General features: G+C 42.0%; 2 protein-coding genes across 2 annotated transcripts; one reads left to right on the forward strand and one right to left on the reverse strand.

Annotated features, from left to right (window-relative positions):
• Positions 1–412: 412 nt before the first annotated feature.
• oatx (organic anion transporter X) lies at positions 413–7,712 on the reverse strand. Its single transcript, XM_053477940.1, has 10 exons — positions 7,311–7,712; positions 6,515–6,618; positions 6,261–6,415; positions 5,584–5,752; positions 5,350–5,473; positions 1,736–1,851; positions 1,337–1,551; positions 1,143–1,251; positions 773–979; positions 413–634 (listed from the first exon to the last, which is right to left on the reverse strand). Exons 1-10 carry the CDS (start codon positions 7,710–7,712, stop codon positions 520–522), a joined length of 1,716 nt encoding a protein of 571 aa, XP_053333915.1. The 3' UTR covers positions 413–519.
• A 723-nt stretch (positions 7,713–8,435) lies between these two features.
• On the forward strand, positions 8,436–11,297 carry LOC128507270 (microfibril-associated glycoprotein 3-like). The gene is made up of 3 exons (XM_053478019.1): positions 8,436–9,724; positions 9,831–10,070; positions 10,604–11,297. Exons 2-3 carry the CDS (start codon positions 9,845–9,847, stop codon positions 11,176–11,178), a joined length of 801 nt encoding a protein of 266 aa, XP_053333994.1. The 5' UTR covers positions 8,436–9,724; positions 9,831–9,844; the 3' UTR covers positions 11,179–11,297.
• The last annotated feature ends 4,668 nt before the right edge of the window (positions 11,298–15,965 follow it).

Below are 15,965 nucleotides of genomic sequence, written 5' to 3' on the forward strand. Positions count from 1 at the left end.
TTTAAATGATTATTGTTTAAAGTGAGACAGTATAACGCTGAAAAATGATCATTTAGGGGCTCTTATGAAATCATCTCTCCAAAACGGCTGAAGTTAGCAACTTAAAATGTTTAGGGAAGCGGGATCGGTCACTTCCATGTTGTATAGACTTCAGAAGGAGCTTCTTTGGCCCACACACATCTTCTGTATTTATATGTAGAACATAAAAACAATTCAATCAGAACCAGTACTGTTTTAGCCCTATGTGTTCCTCGCTCAGTTTTTATTCATGTCTTATCCCCAACACCTCGATAAACAAATCCCAGGTAAATAAACTAATATAATAATGTGTGTTTGCACAGTGATGGTCAGTGTGGACAAACTCAAATACCCACAATGCATTGCAATGACAAAGGAAAGCCGACTAGCAGTGTGATGATGTTCTTCTCTTTATTGTGTATCATGAACACTAGAGGAAGGTTGAAGCCTGGCACAGGATCAGTGTGTGTGTGTGTGTGTGTGCGTGTGTGTGTGTGTGTGTTAGAGAGCCTTGAGGCCACTTGACTGTTGCTTCTCGCTCTCCTCTGCAGTCTGACGGAGTGTGTCGAGTGCCACGGTCTCGTCCTGCTCTAGAACCTTGCATGATTTCTTTGACCTGAAAGTGTGAACAGTTCCATCATCAGTGCAGCTGAGAATCGGGTTTGCGTGACTCGGACAGTGTGAATGCGGTTATTTTAATTCCATTCTCATTTTTATATCCAGACTGTGACTCCCCCTGATCGGCCGTACTCACCATTTCTCCTCCACGTCCTCGATGGTGTCGGGCAGCGGCACGTTCAGGGTCTCGGGGAGCAGGAACGCTATGAGTCCTGCGATTACCGCCGCTGCTCCGTAAACCACGCTGGGCAGCGAAGGGAACACCTCGTCCAGGATCAGAACCGCCGGAGCCGCCATGGAGCCGACACGCGCCATAGTGGAGGCAAAGCCCATCCCAGTCTGCCTGCACACACACACACACACACAGGGTGTAATCATTATCTGGTGACTTTTTCCTAACTGATGGAGATGTTGATGTAACCATAAACAGATAAACCACTCAGGGACATGCTGTTAGAGGAAGTGTGTGTGTGTGTGTGTGTTTGTGAGTCGATGTGGTGTCTGACCTGATGATGGTGGGATAGAGCTCTCCGGTGTAGAGGTACACACAGGTGAAGGAAGCCGAGGTGAAGCCTTTCCCCAGCACGGCCAGCGCCGTCCTCATCACCTGCATGTCTGTGTGTCGGGGGGAATGAGTTTATAAACACATCTGTCTCTCAGCACTAATGTGGACATGAACCTCACTCCACCTGAGACTCACCATTAGGGATGAAGATGTTGGTGAAGATGACGAAGGCCGACACGAGCAGACACGTGCCCTGGGTTAAACGCCGACCCAGATAGGTCAACATCACCAGAGCCACCAGCTTGGCGGGAAAATCCACCGCCCCGAAGATCACCTGCATCAGGTAGATGCTCACCCCGAACTTCTGCAGATCCATGGCCAGACCGTAATACGCAAAACTGGTGGAGAACCTGGAGTGCAGGAGAAGCGCAAGGTCACACAAAGGTTACTGTAAACTTTAGATTTTTATTTCAGAGCAAAGTCTGAACCGTTTCCATAGAAACACACAGGATGAGGGAGAATTAAAACTCTGTAAACAGACTCCACCCACCTTCCTCTTGCTGACATTGAGAAATATTTGTTTTGTTTTTGTACCAGACGACTACGAGGCAGAGGGAGATCCTCCTCATGACCGGCGTGCGCAGCAGATCGTACGCCGTTAACATCGTCTTACGGGACTGGAGCTCCTTCTTCATGTGTGACTGCAGCACCTACACACACACACGCACAGATCATCACCCCCCAGTATTCGACCCGACCTCTCCCTGCGCTCTGAGTTTCCCACCACATGCTGTTACAGTGGCTAGTCATGTAGCATGTAAACGTTAGCTAGCTGCCATGAAGGATTTTGTTTACACTGTGTAAATAGTAGTATGCTCTGGTCCCATCCCAATGAGACGTGGTGACATAGCTTACAGCAGGTTATGGTCGCTGAACCGCTGGATGTCCAGGTGGTGCTCCGAAAACAATGTGGGCTTCATAGATAATTGGAAGACCTTTAAGGGCAAAACTGGCCTGTTAGGGCGGGACGGTGTCCATGCCACTCGGGAAGGTGCTGCTCTCATTTCCTGTAGTATAGCTGTTGGACTGTTAAATATTAGATCTCTCGCATCTAAAGCAGTTATAGTTAATGAAACTATCACAGACCAGGAGTTTGATATACTCTGTTTAACAGAAACCTGGATTAAACAGGACGAGTATGTAGCTCTAAATGAAGCTAGTCCTCCTGGATACAGCTACATACACCAGCCTCGGTTAACTGGTAGAGGAGGAGGCGTCGCAGTTATTCACAATGATAATTTGACTATTGTACAAAAACACGGACACAAATTTAATTCATTTGAAATTCTCTATAGTAACATAACAAGTGTACTTACAAATATTAAGTCAGCTCAGTCGATTACACTAATTGTCATTTACAGACCTCCAGGGCCGTACTCGGAATTTCTCTGTGAATTTGCAGATTTCCTCTTAAACCTAGTCGTTTCTGTAGACAAAGTGTTAATTGCTGGAGATTTTAATATTCATTTTGAGAATCCAGAAGACCCTCTGAGAACTGCATTTATGTCCATACTGGACTCGGTAGGAGTAAATCAGTGTGTAGTAGGACCCACTCATAAAGCAGGTCACACTTTAGATTTAATAATATTATTTGGATTAAGTATAAGAAATTTATTCACAATTCCACTATCTGAAGTTATCTCAGATCACTATCTTGTCTCAATTCAAGTGTGTTACAGTAATAATGTACACACAGCGCCGCGCTACCGTATGAAACGTACATTCACATCAACTACCAAACAGAGTTTTATCAGTAATCTCCCAGAGTTCCCAACTTCGATTAGATCACCGTATGACCCCACAGAACTCGATCAGGCGACTGAATATTTAGAGTCGACATTTCGCTATACCTTAGATAATGTAGCTCCAGTCAAAAGAAAAATTATTAGAGATAAAAAACTTGCTCCCTGGTATAACGATCACACGCGCACTTTAAAACAGACCGCTCGGAAATTAAAACGTAAATGGCGTCAAACTAAATTACTAGTATTTCAAATAGCATGGAAGGAGAGCATCCTGAACTATAGAAAAGCTCTTAGTGTAGCTAGATCAACATATCTCTCCACTCTTATAGAAAATAACAAAAATAATCCTAGATTCTTATTTAATGCTGTAGCCAAATTAACCAGAAATAAGACCACTGCAGAAATCTCCACAACAACATCATGTAATAGTAAGGACTTCATGAACTTTTTTAATAATAAAATTGTAAATATTAGGCATAAAATTGAGGATTTGAAACCAACAATGTAATTAATGCAGATGTTAATCTAGCCATGTCAGATCGAAACCTAGAATACTTTACTCCCCTTGAAGAGAATGAACTAATTTCACTCATCTCTTCTGCAAATTCATCAACCTGTATATTAGATCCTGTACCGACACATTTTCTTAAACAGATAGTACCAGCAATAACAGAACCCCTGTTGAGAATAATTAATTCTTCACTCAGCATTGGTTATGTTCCAAAATCTTTTAAATTAGCAGTTATCAAACCGGTTAAGAAACCTGACCTCGACCCCTGTCAGCTGTCCAGTTACAGACCAATATCAAACCTCCCCTTTATCTCTAAGATTCTGGAAAAGATAGTAGCGGAGCAGCTATGCTCATATCTACATAGAAATGGCATACATGAACTGTATCAGTCAGGATTTAGGCCTCATCACAGTACAGAGACAGCACTCGTTAAAGTAGTAAATGACATCCTATTGGCCTCTGATCAGGGTTGTGTCACTATACTTGTGTTACTCGACCTCAGTGCAGCTTTTGACACCATTGATCATAGTATTCTTCTTCACAGATTAGAAAATGTAGTGGGAATTAAGGGTACAGCCCTCTCCTGGCTCAGATCCTATCTGACCCATCATTATCAGTATGTAGACTTAAATGGTGATTATTCTGCATGTTCTCTAGTGGAGTTTGGTGTTCCACAGGGTTCAGTTTTGGGTCCACTGCTTTTTTCCCTTTACATGCTTCGTCTGGGCAACATAATCCGTAAACATGGTATTAGTTTTCATTGTTACGCTGACGACACACAGTTATATGTCTCAGCAAAACCTAATGAGAAAAAACAGCTTACTAAAGTTGAGCAATGTGTGCAGGACATAAGAAATTGGATGCAAATAAACTTCCTTTTGCTTAATCCTGATAAGACAGAAGTTCTAGCCATAGGACTGCATGCAGCTAGAAGCAAGAGTTTAGATAATTTTAGATTAAATGGCCTTTCTGTTCCATCAAGTGCAACAGTAAAAGACCTCGGTGTGATTATAGATTCAAGCCTTTTATTTGAAGCTCATGTAGATAATATTACCAGGATAGCATTCTTTCACCTCAGAAATATTGCCAAGATAAGAAATTTATTGTCGCTAAACAATGCAGAAAAACTTGTTTATGCTTTTATCACCTCTAGGTTGGACTATTGTAATGCCTTACTGTCTGGTTGTTCAGCTAGATGCATAAATAAGCTTCAGCTAGTCCAGAATGCAGCAGCGAGAGTCCTCACTAGAACCAGAAGATATGAGCACATCACCCCTATCATATCTTCACTTCATTGGCTTCCTGTGAAATTTCGCATTGATTTTAAAATACTACTCTTGACATATAAAGCATTAAATGGTCTCGCGCCGCAGTACCTGAGTGAACTGCTAGTGTCTTACGATCCGCCACGCCTACTTCGATCAAAGGATGCAGGCTGCTTGTCAGTACCGCGTATTTTTAAAAATACAGCTGGGGGCAGGGCTTTTTCTTATAAAGCCCCAAAGTTATGGAATAGTCTTCCAAATAGTGTTCGGGACTCAGACACAGTCTCAGTGTTTAAGTCCAGGCTAAAAACCTATTTATTTAGCCAAGCATTTTTTTAAATAGATTAGCCTTAGGTAAAGGAGCAGGTCTCTCATTGATCCCTAAGGTTTGTTGACGGTGAAGTGATAACCCTCCTAACACACAGTATGACTACAGATCAATCCCCAGATCAGTCCTCGGCTTAATCATCAGGGACAATCTTATCATTTTCATTCATACACATTCACATTTTATACCAACTTAAATAATTCTTTTGATTGTGTAAAGCTGCTTTGCGAAAATGTTTGTTAAAAGTGCTATACAAATAAAGCTGAATTGAATTGAATTGAATTAAATATCCTCCAGACCTCCAGGGTGATTTTCTCCACTGCTTCATGTTTGCCGTTGATTTTGGCCACACGGTGGAGCTGTTGCAGAGCTTCAACCGGGCGACCATTCAACACCAACCATCGCGCCGACTCTGAGAACCACCTGAACATTATGACCACAAAAACTCAACAGTGGCTCAAAGCCCCATCTACACTTAGTAGACTGAACCCCTAAAGGAGCTTTGTCCTGAAGGTGTCATTTTCCATCCTTACCAGCTGTAGAGGAACATGATGAAGAACGGCAAGCAGACGGCCAGGTGCAGCTTCCTCCAGTCCCTCAAACTGTACGCTACTCCAGCTAGAACCACCTGACCGAAGGTGAAGAACAGGGAGGAGAGCGAACCCACCACAGTGCGGGTCTTCGTGGGGATCCATTCCACCTCTAAACACACACACACACACATACACACTATGAGAAATGCATGTTTAAGATGCTTTATTTAAAGATTATTGAAGAATTTCTTTCAGATATTCTTCTTTAGAAGCCCAAAGCAAAGTGCTTAGGTTTTATAAAAACTACTTCTTTATAAATGGTTATTAGTTGAAGGTGTTCACGCAGTGCTTCATGGATCCGTTTATCTCATTATCAGAGACGACTGACTTGGGTCTCGGCATTAGAGTGGAATAGAAAAAACTCCCTAAAGCTTAGGCTTTGTGTTTTTTCTTGATTTCATCAACAGCTTGTGACCAATCAGAACTCAGAACTGAGCAGCGCTGCGGCGTGAACTTGCTGACCAGCTCTGTGCATGACTCTTACATAACTGAGCGACGTGAGGTCCAGCTGGAAAAGCAAACATCTGACATAAACGTCAGCTCCGGCTCATCTCACTGCCACTGATGACAATGATGATGGTGATGATGGTGGTGTTGAGTAACTAAGCATTACTCACTGAGGGACACAGTGTTGAGGATGACTCCTGACACCGCCATGCCAGTGAGGAAGCGGAGGGTGCAGTAGGCCAGGTAGGACGGAGAGAGAGCGGTGAAGCTCCCCAACGCGGCTAACTGGAAATACGACCAGGTGAGTAACACTTTCCTCCCAAACCTGCAGGTGAACAGGAGCATGAGAGGAACATGAGAGGAGCATAAGAGGAACAGTGAGGAACAGTGAGGAACAACAAGAAACTCATGAGATTCGACTCACTTGTCTGAAAGTCCACCAAAAATAATAGCACCTGTGAGAACTCCACCCATGTAGATGGTCTGACTCATCTGTTTGAGGGGACGGAGACTACACACCAGATCCCACTAGAGGAACACACACACACACACACACACACAAACATACACACAGAGTCCAAACTGCATCAGCATTATAAACCGCGGTGGAGTTAAAACTCATAGTGCAGTTTTGTTAATATAAAACTCATTATACACCAGTTAGTTCCGAGCTATTAATCTGATTGGACGAGAGCCATTACACCAGTGGAGATAACAGACAGAAAGAACACTGGGATTTTAACTATATGTATCACGCCACATCACAGGTGTTAAATAAGCAATATCCCACTGGAGGTTGTGCTGTTGTACTGAATATCAGAACGGCCGCCACCCCGAGTACTGAAGATATCACAGCACAACAGCACGACCTCCAGTGTGTAGTACAGCTTACATAAATCTGAGTATTGAGCCTAGAAAGCGTGACGCTCTGAAGAGGATGCAGAACACCACAGAGTTCTTCACCCCGACACTGTTTGACACAGGGTCAGGTTTTTTTCTAGGTCAGAAATGACCTTTGACCCCGAAAAAACCCTGGATGCCATAGAAACCTACGCACCATTCTAATGGTTTCAACCCATTAAATCCTTTTTTTTTTTTTTTTTAAACTCCTCAGTCACTCTACAAAGGCCTGTGTGTGTGTGTGTGTGTGTGTGTGTGTGTGTGTGTGTGTGTGTGTGTTTAAAGGGATAATGAGAGGTCTAATCAGTGAGCTCACGAACCTCAGACACGATGGTGGAGATAAACTCGTTCTTCTTGTAAGTCCATCCGTCCACACAGCTCTCTGTCTCCGTCCCAGTCAAGCTCAGGTTCCCAGACTGGGTGTGATTTGCTCCGGTCAGGTGCCACTGAGGCTGAACGTACCTGCTGCATTTGGAGAGCTGAGACTCGGTCTCGGGGATGAACGCTCTCAGCAGAGAGAGCTCAACGTCCTCGGAGATGGACAGGTTCAGAGCAGACGTCAGGTTCGGGATGGAGCAGTGATGGACTGGGATTCCTGCTGTGAAGTTATTGAGTAAATTCTGACTGGCCATCAGGATGCCCGGGATTGACAGCAGCATGATTTGGATCAGCTGGAAACGTCCAAGTCCTCCTATTTCATCCAGAAGTTCTGCAAATCCCATGTCTGCGTCTTCTTCAGTTCTGCTCTGTCCCACGTCCTCGTACTCTTCGTCTTTAACACCTCAGAATGTCTCGCAGTCTGCGCCCTGACATTGCTCAAACACAAATAAACTAAAACCCCTGCAATGATTAATTTTTGGGGGGTTAATGGTTGTCAAAAAGGCCGGTCATGTCCCGGAGAGGGACATCTGCTGTTTATCTGAAATGTAATAAAACCAGGCTGCAGCTGGGTCAGAGTCAGAACACCAGAACCTCACCATGTTAAGTAAAAGATGTGTGTTGAAGGGTGTGTGTGTGTGTGTGTGTGTGTGTGTGTGTGTGAGGTTCTGCACTGTGGACATTGCACTTTAAGACTGTAATCTCCTTTACATCTGACTCTTAATGTCTCAAATCCGTGGCAGCGGAATTCCAGTAAAGAGCTTGTGCTCCGTGAAACTCAGTGACACCGTAATCCATCCCTGAGGCACGCCGGTGCTCACACACTCATATCTCTGACTCACAAACTTTCATCACCTTTACCCAACCTGTATGTGTGTGCAGGAGAGGTGAAAAACTCAAACATTAGTAAACAATTCATCCTGTTTTATTCCCACCTGCTACCTCTGACACTAATCAAATAAAACTTTGCTCTCAGGTTGTGAGAGTGAAAAACACACATTACAAGAGTTATTACACCTGAAGTCAATGTTAAACCTGACCCACACACACACACACACACACACACACTAAGCGCTGAGTGGGGGAAAGAATGAACAGATGATGAAGGAATAAAAACAGGTGCAGATTCAGCCGGACAGGATTAAAATTAGAGAAATAATTTAATATTAGAACAAAAAAAATTAAATTTATACCTGGAACTAGTTTTAATAATATTTTAATAAGAGACAGTAGATGAGGATTTTCTCATTACGTGAGGGTCGAGGCTGCTCCACCACCAGCTTTATGTTCATTAATCAGCTGTAACCAAACACACACACACACACACATATAATGGAGTTTAAGAAGAGTTTTATCATGGTGAAAAGATTACACAGCAGTAAAACAAACACGAGCTCAGTACAGTACGGGCGATGCCATGGGTGGGTGGAGCAGGCATTACACAGGGGAAGTGAGAATAAAGGAGCACCAGTATGTTGTGGTTTTTACCATTTCATTTAATTATTTGTGGATCTTTAAGTACGAGTATTTGACTGTCATTGAGAAACCTGAAAATAATCAACGAATACAAAATGAACAGTGAGACAATCAGTCACTTTCTATAATTATTCAATATATTAAATATAAGAGAAACAGTACAGTATAAATAATACAGAATATAAGTGTCGTATAGTCTATATATATATATATAAGTACAGAAAATAGGGAGCAGTACCACAACTAGAACATTCTCCCCTTAAATATAAAAACACTGAAACTGTTTGAAAACTGAAAGCTTTCTAAAGCTTTTTATCCATAAAGCCCACAGCTGTCCTTCACTTGACCGCACCAACATGGCCGACGCGTGGAGCCAGCCCGGAATACCCCGGATGAGGGGGCGGGCTCTGATTTGCTTACGAAACTTCCGGTTTTTCGTTCATAAAAAAAAATCTCGTAGTTTTAAACATATGAATGGGGAAGGAATTAATACACATAAACATATGGCGCGGAATCACACATCACTACACCTCGGATATTACACATTTTTATCACACACGTTTTATTCAGAATGTTTACAATTGTTCAGAACACGTCGTATTTCCGTCTTGTTTTAATAAAATAAAAAAGGTATGTCTGGTAGTTTTTGTGCGTGTATGTAAAACTTTAATAGTCACGTGGTTTCCGGTAGCCCCGCCCCCGTTGCGGTATGCGAGCATGGTATGTGAGAATGCGCGCACGCGCGCGCCGCCGCCGAACAGGTAAAACCGGACACACACACACACACACACACACCTGTAGAGTCTGAAACCCGGAAGTGAGTGTGCTGCTCTCCGCAGGTAAACACGCAGCACTGATTAGTTTCATCAGGTGTAATAAGGTGAGTATTATTTATATTATTTATATTATTTATAAACGAGTCTCTTTTTAAATATTTTTTAAAATAATAATTATTATGTGATTATTTGTTTCCATTTTCTTCACAGGTTTCTTTTACAGAATGAAGCAGGTGTTGTTCCTGAGTGTGTTCTGCATCGCTGTGTGTGTTCCTGTGGGGGAGTGTGTGTCGGTTGTGGGTGTGAAGGCCCTCTCTGACCTGCCCTCCCTCGGGGTCATCACTGTGAAGGAGGGTGCGAGTGTCCTGATCAGGTGTAACCTAAGTGAACCTCATGAAGACATCGAGTGGTACGACTCTAAGGGACGCGTCCTCAGTGGAGAAGACTCGGGTATATTGTTCAGCATTTTAACTTTTTATAATGATTAACATTAGCATTAACATCAAATATCTTGCTTATGCTTTATTTGAAACAGGACCAGATTAAAATCCTTTCAGTGTAGACGACACTGAGACTAAACCTGAGAGGGACACCGGGGCTAGACCCGAAAAGGACCCCGACACTAGACCCGCGAGGGACACCGGGGCTAGACACAGAGAGGGACATTGAGACTAAATCTGAGGGGACATTGACACTAGTCCCGAGACAGACACTGAGAGAGACTAAACCCAAGACAGACACTTAGACTGAACTGGAGAAGGACACTTAGACTAAACTCAAGACAGACAGTTAGTTAGACTAAACCAAAGAGGGACAATTAGACTAAAATCGAGACAGACACTAGGCTGGGGTACTTAATTTTTTTTTGGGTCTATGACCAGGGACGCTGGCAGGCCGTTTCTGTGAGGAGAGTCACTGGTTGTGTGTACCGTGTAGGTGTTTGTTATTGTAAGGATTAAACGCCGGTGTTTTGCCGCATGCAGGAGGGAACCGTGTCACTGTGGATAAAGACATACTGAACATCAGCAGCGTTTCCTTCTGGGATCGTGGACGGTACACCTGCGTCTCGCTGAGCTCCGAGAGCATCTCGAACTTCACGGTGACGCTGAGAGTGAGCTACACCTCCAGCGACCTGACCTCCAGCGGCCTGGGGCTTTACTTCATCAGTGTGTGCCTCATCACCTTCACCATCACCCTCATCCTCAACCTCACCCGTCTGTGCATGATCAACACACACCTGCGCAAAACCGAGCGCGCCATCAACGACTTCTTCCGCACCGACGGAGCAGAGAAACTGCAGAAAGCTCTGGAAATCGCCAAGCGCATCCCCATCGTCACATCCACTAAAACCCTGGAGCTGGCAAAAGTCACGCAGTTTAAAACCCTGGAGCTGGCCAAGCAGATGGAGGAGCTGGCGAGGAGCGTGCCTCTGCCTCCACTCATCGTCACCTGCACCACCGCTGTGGATGAAGCCGAGTGTGGAGGTCCAGCAGCCATCGAACATCAGGAGGAGGAGCACAGTGAACAGGACGCGCTGAACGCAGGGACGGAAAACTAAAAGCGAGAAGAGTGTGTGAGGTCTGTGTGAATGTGTGTGTGCAGTTTACTCACAGTTATAATCACAATCATGAAGTGGTTACCTGGAGCAGAAGAAATCTACTGCGGTCAGAGACACACAACTCAGAGACACACAACTCAAACCAAGAGCTTCTTCTGCCCACTTCATTCTCACTGCGCAGCATCACATTGATGGGATTTTTCTGTATGGTGTAATATGTATGAGCTCAATAGCTGGACAGTGGTGTGAGTGTGAATGTGTGTGAATGTGTGTGAGAGATTGTTTGAATGTGTGTGAGAGATTGTGTGAATGTGTGATCATGCGTGAGAGTGCAAACTTTAAACACTTTAAAAACTTTGACGCACCAAAATTGTTGTGCAGCTTCTCAAGCTGAAACGGTTGATTACGTTTTCTCATCAGCACACACACACACACATTTCTTTGCCAAACCTGTTACATAAACATAAAAATACAAAGGCTACACTAGAATTTTTGTTAATAATATTAACAGATTAAAGTCTCAGCAGTAATATTTACAGACAGATACAAACAGATTCAGAGTAAAAGCAGACAGATGTAGATAGAAAGAACTGGAGTTCCTCATGTAGTTCCTCATGTAGTTCCATTTGTCACCAGCAGGTAAACCAAACAGCAAGAGTCAGTGTTCAATACCTCCGGTTTATTATTTTTATATTTTTCCTCTTTTTACATTATTGTGTTCTTCTGATATTGTAATAATTATCTATTTCCCTATCAGTTGACATAATGGTGACATAACCCCTAAAAACATGGTTAAAGTTACCTCCCATGCATGCTGAAGTACAAGTACTCACCAGAATGTTAAAAGTGTTGAGTGAGTGAGTGAGTGAGTGAGTGTGGTTTAGTTATTAAACCCTATTTAATACTGTGTTGACTTTCCCTAAGTGGCTTTAAGAGGGTTTAAGGGGTACTAAGTGAGAGCGTTATTCTTCTGAACTGATCTCAGAACAGCATGAAGATGTGTTCCAGCAGGTCCTGGGGTCGAGCAGCTCGCCACTCCCATCATGTTATAGTCTTTACTTTAACTACATTTAACTTGAATTCTGTAACAGTAGTGAGGGGATTTCAGGATGGATTTTTCCCTGTGTGTCACTGAGACAGCCTGCAGTCAGACTGAACAACGATCTAATCTCTGTAGAGATCAGACACTCCTGTGGAATTATGCTACTAGACTTACAGAAATGAAGGAATCTAAATTATATCCATCGTAACTCATGGTGGTGCACAGATTTCATCATAGATCTACGGGGTGTATTTTTGCATGTGTGTGTGTGTATAATGTTTGTGAAGTGTACGGTGTGATGAACGGGTCGAGGTGATCTTTGCTCTAAATGTGATGCAGCTCTTATCACTGTTTTATCATCGTGTAAAATGTAAAGAAGTCCATTGTAACTGATTAATAAATAATGTATAAGCAGGTCTGTAAATGATTTTTGAACACTACACGACTGTACAGACTGTGATAGGCAGTGAAATGCTTATGCAACTGTGACCTAAAAAAAAAAGGAAGATAGGAAGATTTAAATATAATATAAATTTAAAATGTAAAAATCTGGGATTTAAAACAACTTTTTGGCATGTGTGGAAAAAATGCTTTTAAAAACAGACATACTTTTAAACAGACATTTATTTATATCGATTAACAACATAGAAAGTAAATGAAGAGAAGATAAATCCTAATAAGATCAGTGTGAGCAACATAACTACAGAACTAGAACAGGTACCCTTACACACAGGTACTGAAGGAACTCAGCAGGCAGGTTGGTGTTCCAGACATCAGAACTGAGCACAGAGGGTCTGTGGATGTGGGCTGTCTCTAACACACACGTACACACACCAGTCAACCATAAGGTTACAACCCAAAATATTAAAGAATAACACAGACCATACACAGTCACGGGCGTGAATCCGTAAATAAACAAATCGCACTCTCCATTGTGAAAAATATATGTATGTATACCTAAGATAATTGTGTAAGTAGAACCTTCGCCCACCCGCAAAAACTGCATTTAGAACCAGTTGAGTCCCCCCCCCCCTCCTCACAGTGGTTTGGCCCACTGCCTGCTTTCCCAGTTCAAGTCAGGTGTGTAAGTATGGTATTTTATTCCCTTTAAGTAAAGCGACTCTCTTTAATGTAGTTGATGCAGACTCATTTATAAATTAGTTGAAAAATGCTGATTACCGATGTAATTTTCCATGAATCTGCTTTATTAGCGATTAAATTATTACTTATCTGGTTAATGTTAGTTTGTTTACAATAGCTTGTTGCATAGTGCACTGCAACTAACACGACCAACGCCGTTTCCCATGCAGTGTCTTACTTGTGACGACTTGGCATGATGTTCACTCAACATTAACGGCCACAATTAACATATTGTTTAGCTGTGCATTTACTAAATGAGCACTGTGCCACGTCCGAACTGACACCACTGTATTTTTCAAGACAAGCTTGACAACCTTAACATAACCAACATATGCCAAGAGTTTGTGGGGGTCAGTGACACCAGGAAAAACACATTTGGTACTTTTGTTTAGTGTCCATTCATTAAGTTTGCTTTAAATTGCGGATTTTTTTTTTTACATAGAGCAGTTACTGTAAATTGATTATTTAATAATTGATTTTGTTTCAAACCATTACTTATTTTATATCTCTTTCACAATAACAGTCATGTTTAAATTTTATTACAAAACGTATGTTGATGGCTTGACTGTAAACAACATAACAAACAATAGTTATGAAAACAATCTGCTTTGTCATTGAACCTGAGAAAAACTTTGAAAATAACCATAATTACACGGTCTCCATGCTACAATAATAATGATAGAAGCAAAGTTTTTCACTATGGGGACGTATCTTTATAAGTACAATTTGACTGTATTGTTTGTGTCCCCTTCAAAAATTGCTCATGATAAATTTTATATTTATTGTCCACCCTCCCCCCACTGTTAAATGAAATTTACGTCCATGTACACAGTTCCCAAAATGTATATTATGTGTGTAAGAATGTGTTTTAAAATGAAGAGAAAAATAGAATAAATTTTTAATAGCAAATACAATGTGTTGTATAAACACAGCAATAATTGAATGCAGACAAGGCTGATCCTGTGTACACGCGCATCTTTGGGAAATGGTAATAAATTCAATTCAATTCAATTAAATTTTATTTGTATAGCGCTTTTAGCAATTTTCATTGCCGCAAAGCAGCTTTACACAGTCAAAAAAATTATTTAAGTTTGTATGAAATGTGAATTTGTATGAATCAAAATGGTCAGTTTGTCCCTGGTGAGCAAGCCGAGGGCGACAGTGCTGAGGGAAAAACTCCCTGAGATGGTAATAGGAAGAAACCTTGAGAGGAACCAGACTCAACAGGGAACCCATCCTCATTTGGGTGAAACAGAAAGCAGTAAATGATCTGCATTTATACAGTGTGTAGGGTGGGAGGCAGTTCAGCTATAATAGCTGATGTTAATTGATGTTAATATGGAGTCCAGGTAGTTATTGAAGACCCAGGTAGACTTGTAAGAAGTTCCAGTCCTGAACTATTGAACTGTCAAGTCCCCAGAGAAACAGTTGCCAACACCAGTCAAGGCCAGAACCGTCTTCTAGGTAGAGAGAATCATTCCCAGACACCAGACGCATCCCAGAGAGACACACGGGGCATCCATGTGACGAGATCTTCAGCCAGAAGCGGGGCACCAGGATGGGTCAGACAGGTCCGGAGGGCAGAGGGAGTCTGGATCACTGGCAGCTCAGGAACGACATGTGTAGCTCGACAGAGAGAGAGAGAAAGAGTGAAAGGGGGAGACAGGAGGAGAGAGGAAAGAGAAAGAGGGGGAGAAAGAGAAGAAGAGGAGAGATGGCAGTTAGGTATGGTCACAGTCACACAATGTATAATGTGAATGTATATTAACTGTAGAGTGCAATGAATGTTATTGATTATGCAAATACACTGGTCACGTGACAGGGTGCCAAAACAAACAAGATGTCAACACGCAAGTGTAGATTTTTCTTAGCAGATTTAGTAAAAAGCTTGCGCCTGTTTTTGCTAGTTGGCTCTGTGTCTGCCATAATAGAGGTTTTGAAGAAAATTATATAATGAGGTCGCAGGTCACATGATCTCAGTCGGTCCTAATTAGCATACTAAAAGTACAGGCTGCACAAAACAATTTTCTAATTTTGTAATAAATAGATATGCAAGGCCGAAACAATTACGCATCACTCGTCAATTTAAAGGATTTTTTATTTATTTATTGTGTAGTTGTACAGTCTGAATCAATCTTTAAACTTACTTTACTTTACTCTCTAGTGTACGGAGAGATGAATGGGAATAATGTGCTGCGGCTCTTATCATCGTGCAAGAAGAAATATATCATAATTGATTAATAAATAATGTATAAGCAGGTCTGTAAATGATTGTTAAACACTACTGAGTGTGAGGGAGTGTTAGATCGACACACACACAGTATATACACACATGCTTTTATACAGTACAGTAGAGTAGAGTAGAGATTATGTTATACAACTCTATATATTATACAGTACAGTAGAGTTTTATCCAAACTCAGTTTTTATTTGTCACACACACACATGACCACACACAGTGTGATATTCAGTAAAATGCTTCTGTGAATGTGATCTGAAAAAAGAGAAGTAGGGAGAGATAGAAAGATAGAAGAATAGAAAGGTTTCAGAGAAATATCATATCTACACTACATGTTTACGTTTACATCCAGGACCATTGCACAAA

The sequence above is a fragment of the Clarias gariepinus genome, chromosome 19 (genome assembly GCF_024256425.1).
Source record: "Clarias gariepinus isolate MV-2021 ecotype Netherlands chromosome 19, CGAR_prim_01v2, whole genome shotgun sequence".
Lineage (NCBI taxonomy): Eukaryota > Metazoa > Chordata > Actinopteri > Siluriformes > Clariidae > Clarias > Clarias gariepinus.